Source organism: Varroa destructor, unplaced genomic scaffold, assembly GCF_002443255.2.
Source record: "Varroa destructor unplaced genomic scaffold, Vdes_3.0 BEIS01000003.1, whole genome shotgun sequence".
NCBI classification, from domain to species: Eukaryota; Metazoa; Arthropoda; class Arachnida; order Mesostigmata; family Varroidae; genus Varroa; species Varroa destructor.
Genome location: NW_019211456.1, coordinates 56,077,182 through 56,093,772, shown reverse-complemented (window position 1 = coordinate 56,093,772; position 16,591 = coordinate 56,077,182). Strand labels below are relative to the sequence as shown.

The 16,591-nt window shown below is 38.4% G+C and overlaps 2 protein-coding genes across 5 annotated transcripts in view; one reads left to right on the top strand and one right to left on the bottom strand.

Annotated features, from left to right (window-relative positions):
* The window catches only part of LOC111248439 (uncharacterized), a 31,725-nt gene extending 21,128 nt beyond the window's left edge, over positions 1-10,597 (top strand). For all 4 annotated transcript variants that reach the window (XM_022800803.2, XM_022800799.2, XM_022800798.2 and 1 more), the window contains 8 exons: positions 67-346; positions 1,411-1,658; positions 2,371-2,510; positions 2,808-3,120; positions 3,405-3,632; positions 5,148-5,361; positions 5,533-5,747; positions 6,951-10,597. In XM_022800803.2, coding sequence (XP_022656538.1) covers positions 67-346; positions 1,411-1,658; positions 2,371-2,510; positions 2,808-3,120; positions 3,405-3,632; positions 5,148-5,361; positions 5,533-5,747; positions 6,951-7,109 — 1,797 coding nt within the window. In that variant the 3' untranslated portion in view covers positions 7,110-10,597. The remainder of the gene's footprint in view (positions 1-66; positions 347-1,410; positions 1,659-2,370; positions 2,511-2,807; positions 3,121-3,404; positions 3,633-5,147; positions 5,362-5,532; positions 5,748-6,950) is intronic.
* Positions 10,598-13,762: 3,165 nt separating this feature from the next.
* The window catches only part of kri (uracil phosphoribosyltransferase krishah), a 10,325-nt gene continuing 7,496 nt past the window's right edge, over positions 13,763-16,591 (bottom strand). Inside the window, exon 7 of the mRNA XM_022798513.2 lies at positions 13,763-15,494. Within this exon, the coding sequence (XP_022654248.2) occupies positions 15,490-15,494 (5 nt within the window). The 3' untranslated portion in view covers positions 13,763-15,489. The remainder of the gene's footprint in view (positions 15,495-16,591) is intronic.

Sequence of the window (16,591 nt, the reverse complement as noted above, 5' to 3'; positions counted from 1 at the left end):
GGCGAAAATTTACTGTACTTAGTAAATGTCGTAATTACTACATGTAGCGTCTGGCTGATGATTTAGGGCTCAATGAAGGCTGCGAAAACGGCAGATGAGGAATTGTTCAATGCGTTCGAAGACGCCTTGTTATCAGAAGGACAGGACGGAAAAGATGGCAAGGAGGACGTTGGACCTCCGCCAGCGCTTGGGGACTCCGCAGCGAAGCAGACAGGACCCCTGTCTCCATCAACTCCTCTATATGACGAGGATATTTCGCAGCCCCTTTCCGAGTGGAAGCCTAAAGTTGACGTCAGCCAAGGCTGGGATTTCTACCTTCGGTGGCCTAATAAGAAGAAGTTCACGGGTAAGTTCACCTGTGACATGTATGAGTTAAACATCTAGATATTATTAATTCCACCTGCTTCACGTTCAGCGTCACAACGTGTTGACTGAATTCTTTCTTCACAAGTGATCCTATACGTCATACTGTTTCGTACGTATGTCGAACCGATCACGATCTACGTAGCACGCTACTATGGAGTCCAGACCTAATCAAAAATAGGGAGCTTCTACAGGACAGTAGTACATAAGCATCAACGTAACGGATACCTAGCTAAGATTGTACCCATTTTGTATGTATCCTGTTTGTCTGTATGCTCGGAGAACTAACGGTGCTCAAAAGTCTCGTTTTGTAAAATTGGGCTACAGTTTTTCAATAAAACACGAACATAGGAAAATGCATGCAACACTGGTCGACGATGTCGAACTTTGTAGCCAGAATGTCCAAAATAACGATACAAATAGATAAGATACTTACGTTGACAACGTATACTATATATATATATATATATATATATATATATATATATATATATATTAGTAGACATTGTCATCGTAAATATCTTATCTATATATATATATATATATATATATATATATAATATAATACTATACGCAGTCAGTTATAATTGCAATAATACAACAATATTAATTGAAAGAAAAAGTGCTTTCACTGAGAAAGTTCCGTGTCGATAGACGGCAAAACCGTTACCGTTTGCGAATAAGTTATCGCCTTATATTCTCTCCTATTGTGTAATCCCTTGAATATAGTATGCGTCTCTTCAATATCAATGCCGTAATTCACATAGAAATCAAAAAAGCAGCCGCGCATTGTGAGGCATCTCGTTAATAGTTTTCACTAGCATTATACGATTGATTTTCCTAAATAAGCAAATGATTTTTCCTACTTCACTTTTTATAGGCAGAAACCTGCCTACTTTTACGTGCCTGCCGCGTGTCTGTTATGATTAATCGTAGTCCGGTTCGATAACATAAATTTGGTTATGCGTTGCACAGGTGGTCAAATGTTTACACAATGTATTTGAGAATGATCTGCCGCTAAAACTAATTTCAATATTATTTTAATAGGAAATCGATACTGGAAGCCAGTGCACGTGAAGTTTGCAGACACAACTATTCTTTGGGTGATGAACAAAAGAGATGATTCGGATCCTATACAGGAAGTCCCTCTTCAAGGTTGCTACTCGCTGTCGGAGATGGCGCACCAGCAATTTGACCAGTTCAAAAAGATCTTCACCATCAAACTGCAGTACACCTTTTACAAGGAGACCGTTGGCGTCCGCAAAGGACAAATTGCCAAAGTCATGTCGGGACAGGTACGACTGTGATAATATTCTAGAAATGTGTTGGATTAATGGTCTGGCCTTTGTAACCCTTAAAAAGCGTGATGCTGATCTTTGCAACCTTTTAACGTATTCGATCATAGGAGTCGATCTATGGTAAACTAATAATATAGCGTATATACACGTAATAAAATGCCGTTGATTCTCTCGAATCTATGAAGTTCAAATACTTCTATCCGACGATTTTCCTTTTTATCTGGATAGTGCTTATCCCGAGTTGTCTCAGATTTGTAGGTTCTGTTTAATAGATGCACTCGTATCGAGCAGCAGCGTTCAACAGGGAACACAGTCTTAGTCTTCCTCGATTAGTTTAACAAGGGTGATTTATTTTTAAATTCGTTCAACAAATCGGTTGTGTGAGTATTATATTTATACGCTTTCGTCGAAGTTGTTATCCATAGGATCGAATGTTAGATTCAGTATAGGGTATTTCAGAAAAGAGTAAAGGCAATATAATAAGATAAAACTTTGTTGACAACGCTTTCTGAACAAGCTTATTTTTCGAACCTTTAGCAAAGCCATAAGTAAGCTAATAAGCAAACTGGTAAAAAAGCAAGGTAAAAAATTTTTTTGAAAAAAGCATCTTGAATTCCTACCAGGATCGCTTGATGCTAGCGCCGCCTAATATTCTGCAACACTGTACACAAATTCAAATTCAAGTGGCCTTTCTGCGTACCAATTACAGGTAAACTCAATGGGATCGGTAGCTAAACTAGGTCTCCCACTTCAACACGTCCCTCAACTTACTCAGCTTCTCAAGTTAGGAACTTCAGATATCGATAGCATAAGAACATTTGTGCAAGTCATCGAAGATGTCCTCTTTCGGTTAGTGGCGATCTGTTTGTATCTAATAATCGCTTCCACCTTTCGTTCACGCAGTTCCATCTCGAAGGTAGATAATTGTGTGGATCAACATGCGATAACAACATTAACACCTGGAATCGCTGCCCCTCTTAGTCATATCGTATATGCTCAGGACTGAATAAAGATTAAATAATGAAAGATAACCAGTAAAACATATAGTCGACATAAACTCAGACTTTGATACGTTAAAATGTTTACATTTGATTTTGCTCTAATTATTATTGATTAGTTATTGAATGAGAAAGGTTATCATTTCAGATTGCAAATCCACCGGGATCGTGCTCTCACGTACAAGTGTGAGGAGATTCAAGCCATGGTCGTGGATGAGTACGTGGTTGATATTGACAAAGTTGGCCACGTGTGCTCCCAAAAAGCGCGCGTTCGAATTTTTTTTCTAGCGTTTGTCAATGGAATGCCTGATGTAGAAGTCGGGATCAATGAATTGACTCGTCAAGGGAAGGAAATCGTTGGACGGCATGACATTATGCCGATTGTAACGGAAGAGTGGATTCGAGTTGAAGACTGCGAATTTCATGCGTGTGTTGAGAGACAAGAGTTTATAGAAAATAAGGTACTTTTAAATGGCACCTTATTAATTTAATAACCTATGGCCTTTTGTTGCCAATTCGAATTTGTCTTTTGTCGAATATTTTCCTGTAAAAGTAAGACTTTAAATGAATAACAAACTATAAGCTGAAAACTAGTTTTTTTTTTTTTTTTTATACAATGCGCCCTTCCACTTCTAATTTTTTTTTGATTCATCCTCCTAAACGTTGGCTGCGGTGTGAGCAAAGTCTTGGAGTCACTCTTCTGGCCGATGTTGTTTCACGTGTTGTCGATTCTGTTGGTGATTAGGTGATCAAAGTGCGTCCGCCGGATGCCACGTTCTTCGAGTTAATGCGTTTCCGAGTGCGCCCGCCACGCCAGCGAGAACTGCCCATTCAGCTCACCGCGGTGCTAAGGGTTAGCCCTCCCAAAGTGCAACTCAAGGCTGAGGTCCTTGTGCCTGGCTATTCATCCCGGAAGCACGGTCAAATTCCGTGCGAAGACATCGCTATGTTCTTTCCTATCCCTGAATGTTGGGTATGTGCTTATAAAAGCAAAGAACAAACAAGAGCCCAGAACAGGGTTCCTACAGAACAACCTGATAAACAATCTAATATTTAAAAGTAATTATTCAAATATGTTATTCGAGTAGATGACTTAAAAAAAAATTATACTTAATCAAATTTAGGCCTTAACAGATACCCGACGTATAACAGAGGTTGTGGCACATTAAGGGGTGATATTGATTTTATAACGTACATACAACCTTTGTATAGGCATATGTCTCGTACAAATATACCGGTGCGACAAATATTTTCCCTAAACCTATGTTGTGTAAGAATGTGTGCTAAATGTTCATTTGAAGGCCATGCCCTCGTACATGGATGTATTGTGAAATCTAAATATATATGTATGACATTTTTCCATGGGCCCCTAAGCTTACGAGACAATAAGTTTTTTTCGCTTTTGTTCTTGCCATCTTAAGTTGATTTTGGTGATACTCTTATATAGAGTAATTTATATATAACACGTTTTTTCCCTATGTATACATATGAGGTGCAAGAAAAGTTGATTTTAAATAATAAAATAATGCTGTTTTATAGCGAGCCTATATTTTGTGAGAATTTTTTCGTGTTCGAGATGTACTTCCACTTTTTTGAATCCGAAATTATTCACTTCAATGTGTTTACTAAGAGAACAACAGCAGTAAGTTTCAATGAGTTCTATAAAATTCGAAAATTTGAATGCTGTACGAGTAAGAATTTTTCATTTTAAAATTACAGTGCCAGGAACAGCTTGCCCTGTATTTGATAAGATATCTACTACTATAAGAAATGCTGTGAGCCGTTGACGAAGAAAATTCCAAACGAGAATTTTGGGGTGAAAGGTGACTCTCTAAAAGTTGACAGATTTTAGTACTTGGAGTTGGCGTACGATAAAATACAATATTTATCCATGGCGATGGAATTCGCAAGATGAAAAGAAATTGACAAATGAGCGCCGCTTCATTTGAACAAGAATAAAGAACAAAAGTGCAAAGACACTTCTCCTTGCTCAAACGGCCGAAAATTTGCAAAAATACAAAACGACCTGAAAGATCTCAAAAAGGCCACTACTCGAGCTAATTCAGACGATCCTATTGGCAACTGATATTCTTATCTCTGAAATAGCTATCTTAAAGATGGCTTCTCAAGCCACTTTAATGAATTTTTGAACCTTTTAATTATTGGTACCTAAATATTAAGTTCTATAGAGGATTTTCCGGTTTACCTCATGAAGGTCTTCCTCGAAAAGCTGCGCGAAAATAGGCAATAACGGACACAAAGTTTGTTCTTTATATTCATGGGAGCTTCTCGGAGCGCGCGAAAATCGAATATCAGCTGATCCCCGAACAAATTTCGGAACTGACGCGCTATTTCGTTTTAGAAATAATTAGCTTTCGTCTGAACGGATGCTTGTCTCCTGCGCTAATTAGATCATAACGGCGTACAAGGGCGATACACCCGCCATTTATGTTTGTTCAATCCAATTAAATTTTAATTCACTTTTTAGGTATATCTGTTCCGCGTGGAAAAACATTTTCGCTACGGCGCCTTGAAAAGCTCAAATCGACGGCATGGAAAAATTAAAGGCCTGGAGAGAATAATGGGAGCTGCGGCAGGTGGTAATATAGAAAAACAGCTCATCGAAGTAACCGCCGGACAGGCAAAATACGAGCCGGCCTATAAATGCATTGTATGGAGAGTTCCTCGATTGCCCAAAGAAGGTGAGTAAGGCGATATTCTTGGCCGTTTCACCACGAAAAACACAATTTTGCAGGTTAAAATAATTAAAAATTCTGCAGTGAACGCAACTAAATTAAAGTGCTAATATGTAACTATAAGCACACTACTATACCTATGGCAACTAGAAATATCGTTTCAATATTCTGGAGCAGGACAAGGGGCGTATACACAGCAAATGATGACAGTGGACCTAGAACTGACATCTTTCGATCAAATCCCAACGGAGTTTAATGATCAATTGCGGGTTGAATTCACCATGCCTGCATCGACCGTTTCACATACGACGATCCGTTCGATAACGTGCCCTACCGACGCGGAGCTGCCTGTGGAGAAATACTGCAGATATGTCGCAAAACACGAGTATACGGTTAGTAGACGTTAACAAGCTCTTATTTATAATGTCTGTGATTTAGTTGTTTTAATTAAAAGTCGGCCCACATTTATCTGGTGATAGACGGACAAGTAAATTATATCCGTTGTATGAAACGAAATGTAAGCAATGCAGTTGAGAAGAAAAGCGAGATAATCAAATATGATTCTCCATTGGATTTTCCTGATTAAACGTGATGTGGCGACTGAGATAGGTTACTAAAAATTCGGTAGTGACTCCTCTAATAAGCAGGACCATCAATATTTGATCCTAAACATTTTGCATATGAGTGTTCACTACTCGTAGAAGAACTACTCCATGAGTACTTCTACTAGAAAACAATGACACTAACTAGAAATTTTTTTTTTTCTTTCTTTAATTATTATGAACTGTTATAGTGACAAACATTTTTTACCATTATTTACTTATAAAACAGCGAATAGTGTAAATTTTGCTGTAAATTTTGCTATTATTTTGAGAGTACGTTTCTTAGACTTGGAAAATATTCTTAGAATGAGAAATTTAAAGAAGTCCTAAATGTCCAGATGTTTTGAATTAATGTTATGAAAATCACTCTACCATGGTGAGTCTGTTTGTGACTAACGTGTATCACAGAGTGTGGTTTTCCAGAAAAGAAATCCGGAATTACTTATTTTGCATTATACAATTATGGTGAAAGCCTTACACTGACTACCGTTGGACGTAATGCTCGTCAGCGGTTAAGTAAAGATGTTAGAGAGCTTTTAACTTTTACCAATTTTTTGTTTTTGAATAAAAGTTGAAGTACCTATTAAATGCGTTATAGCATGCTAGTAGTAGAAAAGTGAATTTTTACTGTTCCGTGAAAGTTATTGTGGCATTTTTATGTCGTTTATCGGCGTAATGGTTCGAATCGAATGGAACGCTACAAGTCAAAATTAATTTTACCCAAGGAAATCGAGTTACTTTAGAACGGGGATATTCTAGATTGAGGCAACGGGGACAGTTGCAACCGGCAGACAAAATAAGGGTTGAGACTGTGTGCACAACGAAAAATATATATATTTTTTTGAGGAAGTCCGATGTGATGGGATAATTGAAGAGTGGTGAAAGAATAACTAAAAACATACAATCAACACAAGTCGGATGGTTTGCCTGCAACGTTTAGTGTGTCTTCTTGGTGACATTATCTTGGTAATATTTGTGTTTCTCGCATTTTAGGTGGAGATGGATGTTCAGGTAGGCACCGTTCCTTTAGAGTCGACTCCTTTAGGAGGTATAACACGAGTAGAGGCGCGGGAACCTCAAGTACCGCCCACTCCACCACCTCCAGTGCGGCAGGTTGGTAATGCGGCGTCCGATTCTGATGATTCCGATTAAGCTGAAAAATATCATTCTCCGTTAAACTGAACAACGTGGCACAACGAGCAGTCATCATCCAAGCTGACGTTTATTACATCATCTCAATATTAAACATACAATGTTCCTCATCATCAAACGAACCAGAGATGCGCTTCAGAATAAATAAAGTTTGGTACTTCGTTCGAGCCATCGAGCCAGCCTAAGACAAAAAACTTCAATTTTTTTGTAGTCCGACGTGAAGGACCGAAACTCAACGGATTCAACGCACACACACACACGCACACGCTCGCAGTGTCGCGGTGCATACATGACATTAGCGTGGGTGGTGGACTCGCCCTCGGGAGCTAAGATGTAGCACGGCATGCGATTGATGTGTATCTCTATAAATTTGCTTTTGTTTGTAACGTCGACAACTACCTGGGTTGGAAAGTACCGCGCGTCAGTTTTTCCCGTAGATGATTCAAATGCCACGTTGCCCGCATCATTGAACAACTTACCAAGAGCTGCTGTGGCAAGTTCAATTAATAATACTGCGAAACAAATTGTTTTTCGTACAAAACAACACATTACACGTCGCACTTGTCAGCAACAGGAAAGGGAGAGAAGATCAACATAAATTTGTCTCGCAAAAAGTAGTTCATATATTTCTTTGTCGGAATGTACTTACAGAAGCCATGCACACTCGATCTATGCATCGAGAAATAAAACAGGAAGTGATTATGTTCAACCCAACAAAGTCATTAGAAAACACGAAACGACTAGTTATTTCGACCGTTTATTGATCGTGACGTCGGAATTGAAAAAGGTTATCAGAAAGGCGTCAATGCGCTTTTATGCTACTGCATGCCCAACTCCGATGCAACTAATTTCTGAACTCTGATTGTGTCTAAAGAGAATGCGATCTACTACATTATTAGCTACGAATCGTCTCACGAAACCATAGAAGAGTAGGTAGCAACCACTTTCGTAAAAGGGCACGTTATGGGAACATATCCTCATGAAATCAAGGAGGCAGCTGGGCCCCTAATCAGTAATAAGTTTGTATCAATTAATAAGACGAGAGGTCCATGGGCATTGGGAATAAGAACTGTAGAGATCCCTTTCGTTCAACAGCGAAACCCTTTCAGAAGTTCTGTTATTTATTATAACTAGATGTGCCCCTCTAGAGAGCGTTTTCGGAGTTTCATAACGAAACACGGCCCACTGTTATGGAGCTAAGTCGGCCCTATATGAGCTCTATTAGGCGGTAGGCAGCAACCTTATAACGGTGAACACATTGATTATTTTATTCTTAAGACAACAATTTGATCTAATCATATTACAAACGGCCACCCCTCAATTTTACATGTAAAAACATAAATAACAATAATAATGTTTGAGGAATAACTATAGTCGATCAGAAAGTGAACCCAAAATGCACGAGCGAAAGAAAACGAATACGATGATTTTGCAGGGATAAATAACGTGTTTTGGTAAAGACAAGCCTTGCAACAATAAGAATTGCTTTTCATTATCTCGCAGAATTAGTATAATCTTGCGGAATTTTCATCATTGCGGTTCTGTTGAGAACAGATTGAGAATAGGTCGTCGGGCATGCCAGAGATTTTGGCTGAAAAAGCAATGCGCTGGGGTGTCTTTAAATTATGGCTGTCGTTTCCACCTTAGGTGCTTCGTCTTCACTCAAACTTTGTTTGCGCAAAAAAGGACAAACAAACAATGATTAGATTAGGCGCTCGCGCCGCTACCTGTCGGCTAGATTTGTTGCAAAAAAAAGTGATACAAATGAGCCCTCACAGCCTAGAGAAAGTAACGAAGCAATCTGGAGCGGAGAAGGTGGGAAAGAAAATGGCTTAGTTGGTTGTTCGTAGTCATCAATCAATCGATCGCTCGGTCGATCATTAGGTGATAGAGAGGAAAACAAAACGCAGAAGATACGCAACAGCCACGAGATAATATAATAAGCGCAGTGCAGCGCAATGCGGTGGGTCGTAGCAAGCGGCACTTTGGGCAAGTAGCTTTCAAGAAAGCTGGCAATTTTTGTTAACGTAGAGATTTACCTAAGTAGAAGTTACAATGGACGCCAGCCAATAATAATAATAATCATAATAACAATAATATTGTTAACAGTTTAGATATGTGATTACGAAACGGAGACGGACAGAGCAGCAGGAGTTCTATTGTACTGAACGAGCAGATCAAGCGCAGATAGAATTAGATAGAAAATAAGTTACAGTAATGGTAATAATATCAATGGTGGCAAACATACCTACAATGTAATATTATATGGACGAAATGTAAACCTTATGATGAAATATAAATTACAGTCAAATTCAAGATACGAATATAAGCCGAAGAAAGAGAGGGAGGAAAAAAGCAAGGGAAAATTTACTGAGAGTGATACAAATGAATATATAAGTAATAACAATAAATGATAGTAATGACACGATAGCATATGAATATGATAATACACAAGGGAAACAAAACGACAGAAAGAGCGTTAGCGATGAAAGTTTCCCCATTATAATAATATATAAATATCACGGATATAACTAAGACTAATACAACACAACGGATATATTAATAATACTAATATTGTCATTGAGTAATGATAAAAATATAAGACCAACGTCTGTTATATTTTTGTTGATTCGATTGAGGTTGAGTTGTTGTTGTTAGGTAGGCTATTGACGACGATACTCACAAAGACACACACACACACACACAAACGCGCACACCCGCGCACGCGCGTACGCACGCGCATGCGCACACACTCAATACATCTAAATATGTACGGCTAAATAATCTTACACCGTTTGACGTGAATTAGTTGAATAAGCTTACATGCAGGTACACGTATGTACGTATACAGTATAATACTAGAAAGTAAGCGTAAGGAAGAGTGTTCTATTATTTAAGTTGAGGCTACTTAGAAACAATAAAAGCTATCGAAACGTACTAAAACTATTGTGAATAAGGCCAATGACAATATATAATAAGAGAAGCCCGAATAAAACGCTTCGGTTTCTGTGCCGCATATGATCGTATGTTACAGGTCAGTAATGATGAATTTAATTGTTGCTTAGCGAAAACCGCTGTTGTAGGGTACAAAAAAGTAACAGCATTATGATGGACTCGAGTCAAAATAACGGGTGAATTCGCATATCGAGCCGATGGAAATAAGTAGTGGCGGCGGCGGCGGAAATACTGCTAAAAAAAGAATACTCGGAATTAGAATATCGACAAAATAACAAATGCCACATATTACCAACATTCAAATACAGCGATAAAAGGAGAGGGGCAATGGAAATAACTGATAGTCGTCGTAGCGGCTGCGGGTGTCGAAGCAATGCGAGATTAGTGACTGAGTGTCCAGGATGGGGATGACGAGTGGCGAAATGAACCAACACGAGAATAGATAACCAGGCAGACAGACAGACAGAACTAACTAAAATGCCCCTCTCCCATGAGGAAAGGCAATAAATAGAGCTGCAACTGTTCAAATCTGAGTATGTCCACAATTTATAATTTGCGCACTTTAAGCAGTTCGGTTAGTAGAGAACCTAAATAACTTGTTCAACGTCTAGATTTCCGTAGCGGATAAATAGTTCGAGGCTAATGGACGACCAGTACTGAGTATATATATCATATAATCCGGTTCAGTTTCGGCTGAGCTAGTTTATCTCAAGTGTCACCTGATTCAAAATTGAACGTTGGATTGGCAATATTTGTGTAAATAAATATTATCGGCATTATAATCATGTTCAGGTATTACAGACTGGCTAGTAAGAACCAAATAATTTTAGCAGATAGTTTTCGTTTTTCCGCTCTAAATCAAAATATTTCTCTTCTTTTTTTTTGGAAAAGCTGTCGCTAGTACAATGTATTTCATTCCGAGCAGTTAATGCTCCCTTGATGAGAAAGGAGCGTCGGTAGAGCTGAACCCTTCGTCGGCTGATTTAAAGTTCTGCCACCATTTTGCGTAGCTCATTTTACATCCTTTTTTTTCTAAAGGGATTGAATAGTACAATTAGTACAAACAGCTGAACATTAATAGGGCGAGGCCTATCTCAGGGAGGCCGAAGTGGGTCTGAGCTTCAATAATGGGTCTTCCCACCACTTCGACACCACTAAGCAGTAGAACTCTCGATTCCTTTGTAAATTTCGCTGAAAACCAGCCCGGATCGTGCTTATTAGTACTAGGAGATAGTCGTAGGGGATGACCGGATACGCCACCGGGTCATTAGGCCGGGGTGACGGTAGTGGCTTCTCCACTTCGCCAGGCAGGCTAATTCCTGGCCGAAAAAGGTTGTTGCTCCTTTTTCCATTCTGAAAATCCAACCTATAAGCATGGTTCTTAGTTCTCAAAAGTCTTGTTATTCCAACGTTCATAATGAATAGATGTGATACAGACATTACTTGGTGCGGCTTCTAACGACCGCTTTTTGTCTGCTGCTGTGGTATCTTTCGTTATACACCTCGCTCTGATATGGTCAACGGCCAGGTACTCTGCCAGGGAACCTTCCTGTCGTGCATAGAACACACCAATCCGAAGAGGATTTTCCGATTCTATATAGATAGTATGGGGACTGCTCTTATCCAGTCAACTTTGAAAAAGTCACAAGAAAGACAATGTCTTCACTCTTGATACTGTTAAGCCACACCTGGATCTCCAGATTGACATTTGTAGTGTCGCTCCTGGCCGTTGAAGAAAATGCTTGGCCACTTTTTCCTTTACTCCTTAACCAAAGCGTCTCCGGCATCGTTTGAATCAATCCATATCTTTTGCCGTTTTCTTTTGTCTTTTAGGTTCCAAAGGATGGTTTCTGCCGGTGCCAACACCGCCTGAGTGCTACCAATTCTATACTTCTAACGTTCGTTAAAAGCCTAAGGGCACTGTGTGTTTCTTATATAATGCTTCGATAGTTGGAAAAAATGTCAGAATGGCGGCCCCATACAAACTAATTGATCCGGCCATTAATACAAGCAACCTTTTTCCTGATCCGCGGACGTTAGGCAAGACCCTGCTAAATCCTCTTTTTGCTACCGCACTTCTAATATAGGTTGCGCTTCTCATGTTTAGGTTCAGGTGTAACCCCAGACATTTGACCATTGTTCTTTTTATCTGTACCGGCTCTCCTTTCATTTTGTCTACTTTATGGCGGCGCATTCTTGTTTTCTATCAGAAGTATCACCTCGGAGTTCGCTAAATTTCAGCCTCTTATCCAATCAATTACCTCCGTCAACCTGTTTCGCTCGATTTTCTAAATTCCGTACTGTAATCGTCACCGCAAGGTCATCAGCGTAAGCTATTACGTCCAGTCCAAGAGGAAAGTCAGGTAACCGTACGTTGCCGTCGTACGCCAAATTCCACAGTAGAGTACCCTTAACTTACCCTTCATGGTCATAGGAAACTAAGATCTTAGATGGATCACCATTGAGTTGTTTATGTAAAGTGATATTAGACGAATGATACAATGAAGAACATTTTTATCTGGAGAGTATTCACTTCAAATTTCTATTATTATTATACACCTTGCCGATAAATGCGGTCAGCGTTTTAAGAAACTGTATTAACTGTTCGGGAGCAGTCTCCCCTGTCGCACAGTCTGGCTTTGGTAATAAGTTCAGATCCTTTTGCAAAGGCTCCCAACAGGCAGACCAGTCGATATACCCCCTTGGGGTACCCGAATCTCTTCCTCTTTTTTTTCCACGGCTTAGAAGAAGAGCCGTCGTTCATGATACTTATAGCAAAATCCGTGACAATTTGTGAGATGCTTTGAATAAGGAGGAGCTTTATCTGCCTTTATATGTTGTTCTCTTGCTGCCAAAAAGTATATATACAAAATAGAATAACGACCTAGGCGTTTGGGCCAGCGGTCTTCTTTAGTCTAAGGCACCCCGGCAACTGCTTACGTCGAAGAAGACCACCTTTAGAGCATTTTCCAAATAATCGCGTGAAGTACATTTCAGGGAGGCATGCACAATAAAAATTGATTTTATTTGTAATTATCAATACGGTTATCATATATCGCTAAAAGAAAAGGTAAATCTTTAACTAAGCTCATCTGGCTTATTAGATTAATAGGATTATCACTTCCTTGAAACACGATCGCTAGCTTGAACTTCGTCAGAACATGTGCAATGAAAAAAAAGGATGTGCTTATACACATTTTTTCTATAGCAGAATCAGCTGATCTATTACTTTGGCAAGTTGAGCATGACAAGCTCGTCATACGCTACTGCGGACAGAGCTGATTTTTATTTTGAAACTCTCCTTTAAAATTGGCTAAATATAATAGGCTTTTAGTTGAGAAAAAGGCAAATCGTTTTGTTGACAAAATTTGCTTTTTTTTCTGACTAAAAGTCGATTTCCTCTCTGATTATAGACTTTCGTTTGACTCTATTAAATATTTTTTGTCAGTCCCCTATACTTGTTGACTTGAATTATTTTTTTCAGATAAATGTCTTACAATTTACTCGTTTTACGTGTGGGAGTTCTTAGTCCTATATCTCACATGGATTGAATCAGTCGGTTTTAGTCTTTCCATCACTCTTTGAGTAGGAGCACGCACATCACTATTTGGAAGTAAAGATTCGTATGAGACGAACGAATGTATTTGCCCTCAATGCAAATATTGTATCATCGACATTTTAAAGTACCACAAAAAGAATATGTTATATCTACAAATTTAAGTTTTATTTTCCTTTTTATATGAAACAGTAGTTAATAAATTATCGCTGCTATTATTCGCTTACGATACGTTACATAAGAAATATATCTAAGATACAAGAAATTGTGAGCTGGCAATTAGGAAGGCAGCTAAATTGCTTCTGATAGGTTTGGCCATCGACTGATTGTCTCATCGCACATCTATGCGCTGCGTACATCCGTGTATGTAGCATTCGGTTCATCGCGCCATGTCAAATATATAGCTGGAATGTAATCCCCCTAGTTGCTGTTGATCGTCACCCTTAAACTGAACAAACTCTTGACTTTGAAGTATACAAATCTCTACCCTAAAGTTATTTGCAGACGTAAACATTTAATATCCCTAAAATTTCTAGCTTTGTGAAGATCCCGTTAAACAAAACCATTATGAAATAACTTTTCACTCTCTATTTAGTCTGCAAAAACTTGAATCATAGTTCCATTTGAACGATGAAATTATTCCAGTCATTTTAGACTAAAAAGTAACTGACAATAAACTGTAACTGGTTGATAAGTAACGGAGTGCACTGGCAAGAACAAAATCCAACTTACTCTTTCTTTGTACTTCGCTCAAAAATTGTTGTAGCACAATACATACAATAACTAGCAATGCAATACGTAGCACAACTTAAGTTTTAATATCTGCAGTTTTCAATAACTTGCCACCGCAGAAACACTCTTTTCGGAATGTTTGCTGCCACGACATATTCCATTCAGTTTCAAATGATCACTGAGGAAAAAAGTCGAGCGCTAGGATAGAATTAGACGCTTATGACAACACCCTGGAATCGAGCGGACGTGTCATAATAAAACGAAAAAGTTTCACAACATTATCGAAATATCATATTTTAAATTGCTGGCCACATGTTAGATCATTATTTATGGTCAGGGAAGCAGGTGTTTAATATTTTGTGCATTCTCCTGAAAACACATCGTTCCTTATACACAAGTAGAAGTGCCAACTGCTCATTTGGCTTCCTTAACTTGTAAATGCAATACAATACAGATGTATTGTCCACAGAGATTGCAGTTATTATTTCGTACATATATATACCAAATGTTTACTCCGTGCCGTTTCAGTGACTACTCGAAAATGAAATTAAATTTTCCTTGTAAACACCTGCTAACGGAGTCACTAATAAAGGAGGCGACCTATTTTTACATAGGCTATCCAGATTGTATCTAAACCTGGAAGGCAGATTGAATGCAATAGCCAAAAGGGTCTACACTGCTTATAACACCGCCAATTTAGGCATTCGTAAACAATCGCAACTTTAAGCAATAAGACGTTTTCGAACATACAAATTTTCTCTCACACCATACTTCACACTATAAAAGATCAGCCACAACTGTCCTCCGACGACTATTACGATGATTGCAACACACACACAGGTCGACCAGTGGGTTGAGGTTGTTACTCTTTCAACATCTATAATTATAAAACGTTCCGTTCCAAAAATGCTCGCTTTTCCACACGCATTTCATTGAAATTGACAGATTGCTTTGCTAATACTGTTATAGACAATCTGACTTTGCTACGCACAAATAAATTTGACTCAAATCAAAAACGAAAACACAAAAAATAGTATATCCTCTCTGAATTTGTGTGGCGTTCGATTGTTGCGCTTCATGCCACCAGCGGCTGCCTTCGACAGACTTTCCAAAATTTCGGCAAGAGTCCTTCTGCACTCAACCTGGAATGAAAATGACGCATATAATAAAGCAATAACCGATTTATTTCAGTCTGTTTTGTATTTATATACGCTTGTCATATTTTTTCATTGCTTTTGTAACAGCTCAAATTCTCCAATCTCATTGTCGGTTGTTGACCGCCAGTTGTCCCATGAGAAAATAGCTCCCAATCGAATACGACTTTAAAACGTGCCGCAGTCACGTTAATTACGTCACTGTTTATCTCTGCTTTGTTCAACGCTTCTCTAGACAATAACGCGCTGTGACAGCTTCATTTAAATTTTGCGTTTGTGTTACAATAAATCAATGATTCGATTGTCTTGCAAAAGAACCTGTCACCTTAAGAATGCAATTAACTACAATTTGTATGTATAGTAGTTATCGATTTATAAATACAGAACACAGCAGCTAAATTGAGACTTTTTCCTGTTTTGTTTATATAACTGTAATGAAATCAAAACAGTTTTATTTTAGGAAAGAAAATTCTAAGGGTGACATTCTTGACAGTCATGCTTGTTTAATATAATCGTCTATCGTTAATATAGCTTTAATTTAGAACTTAAACCACTAGATAGTTATTATTAAATACTCTTCCTATATAATTTTTTGATAGTCATCCTGCATCAAGAAATATGGATTAGTATAAATTAGTTAAAGCGTCCCTCAAATACGCCACAAAAACATCGAAAAATTCTAGCGAAATTCAATTTTACGCTGATAGCAAGTCAGAAATCTCAAAGGCTCAAAATAGCCAAAAACTCAAAAAAGGTTGTGTGCAAAAAATTTCAGACTAGTCACTGGAGCTTATCCGGGCAATTAACCTGATAAATCATATTTTCCGTTTCCAAATAACCGTTAGTCACGATTACGAGAATTCGGATGTATCAAAAACTGCCTTTCAAACCATTCGAATGCATTTTTGAGCCCCTTCCAATCCGCGGTTCATTTTCCGAAGTATTAGATTGATTTTTTAGAAGCCGCATGGAAACCGGCAACATGTGTCGATATTATTTGATTTCGGGCAAAAGGGTTTTTGAGTGTTCGTCCATCGCAAAAATAGTGGGTAATAATTAATTTTTGTTTAAATTTATTATTATAT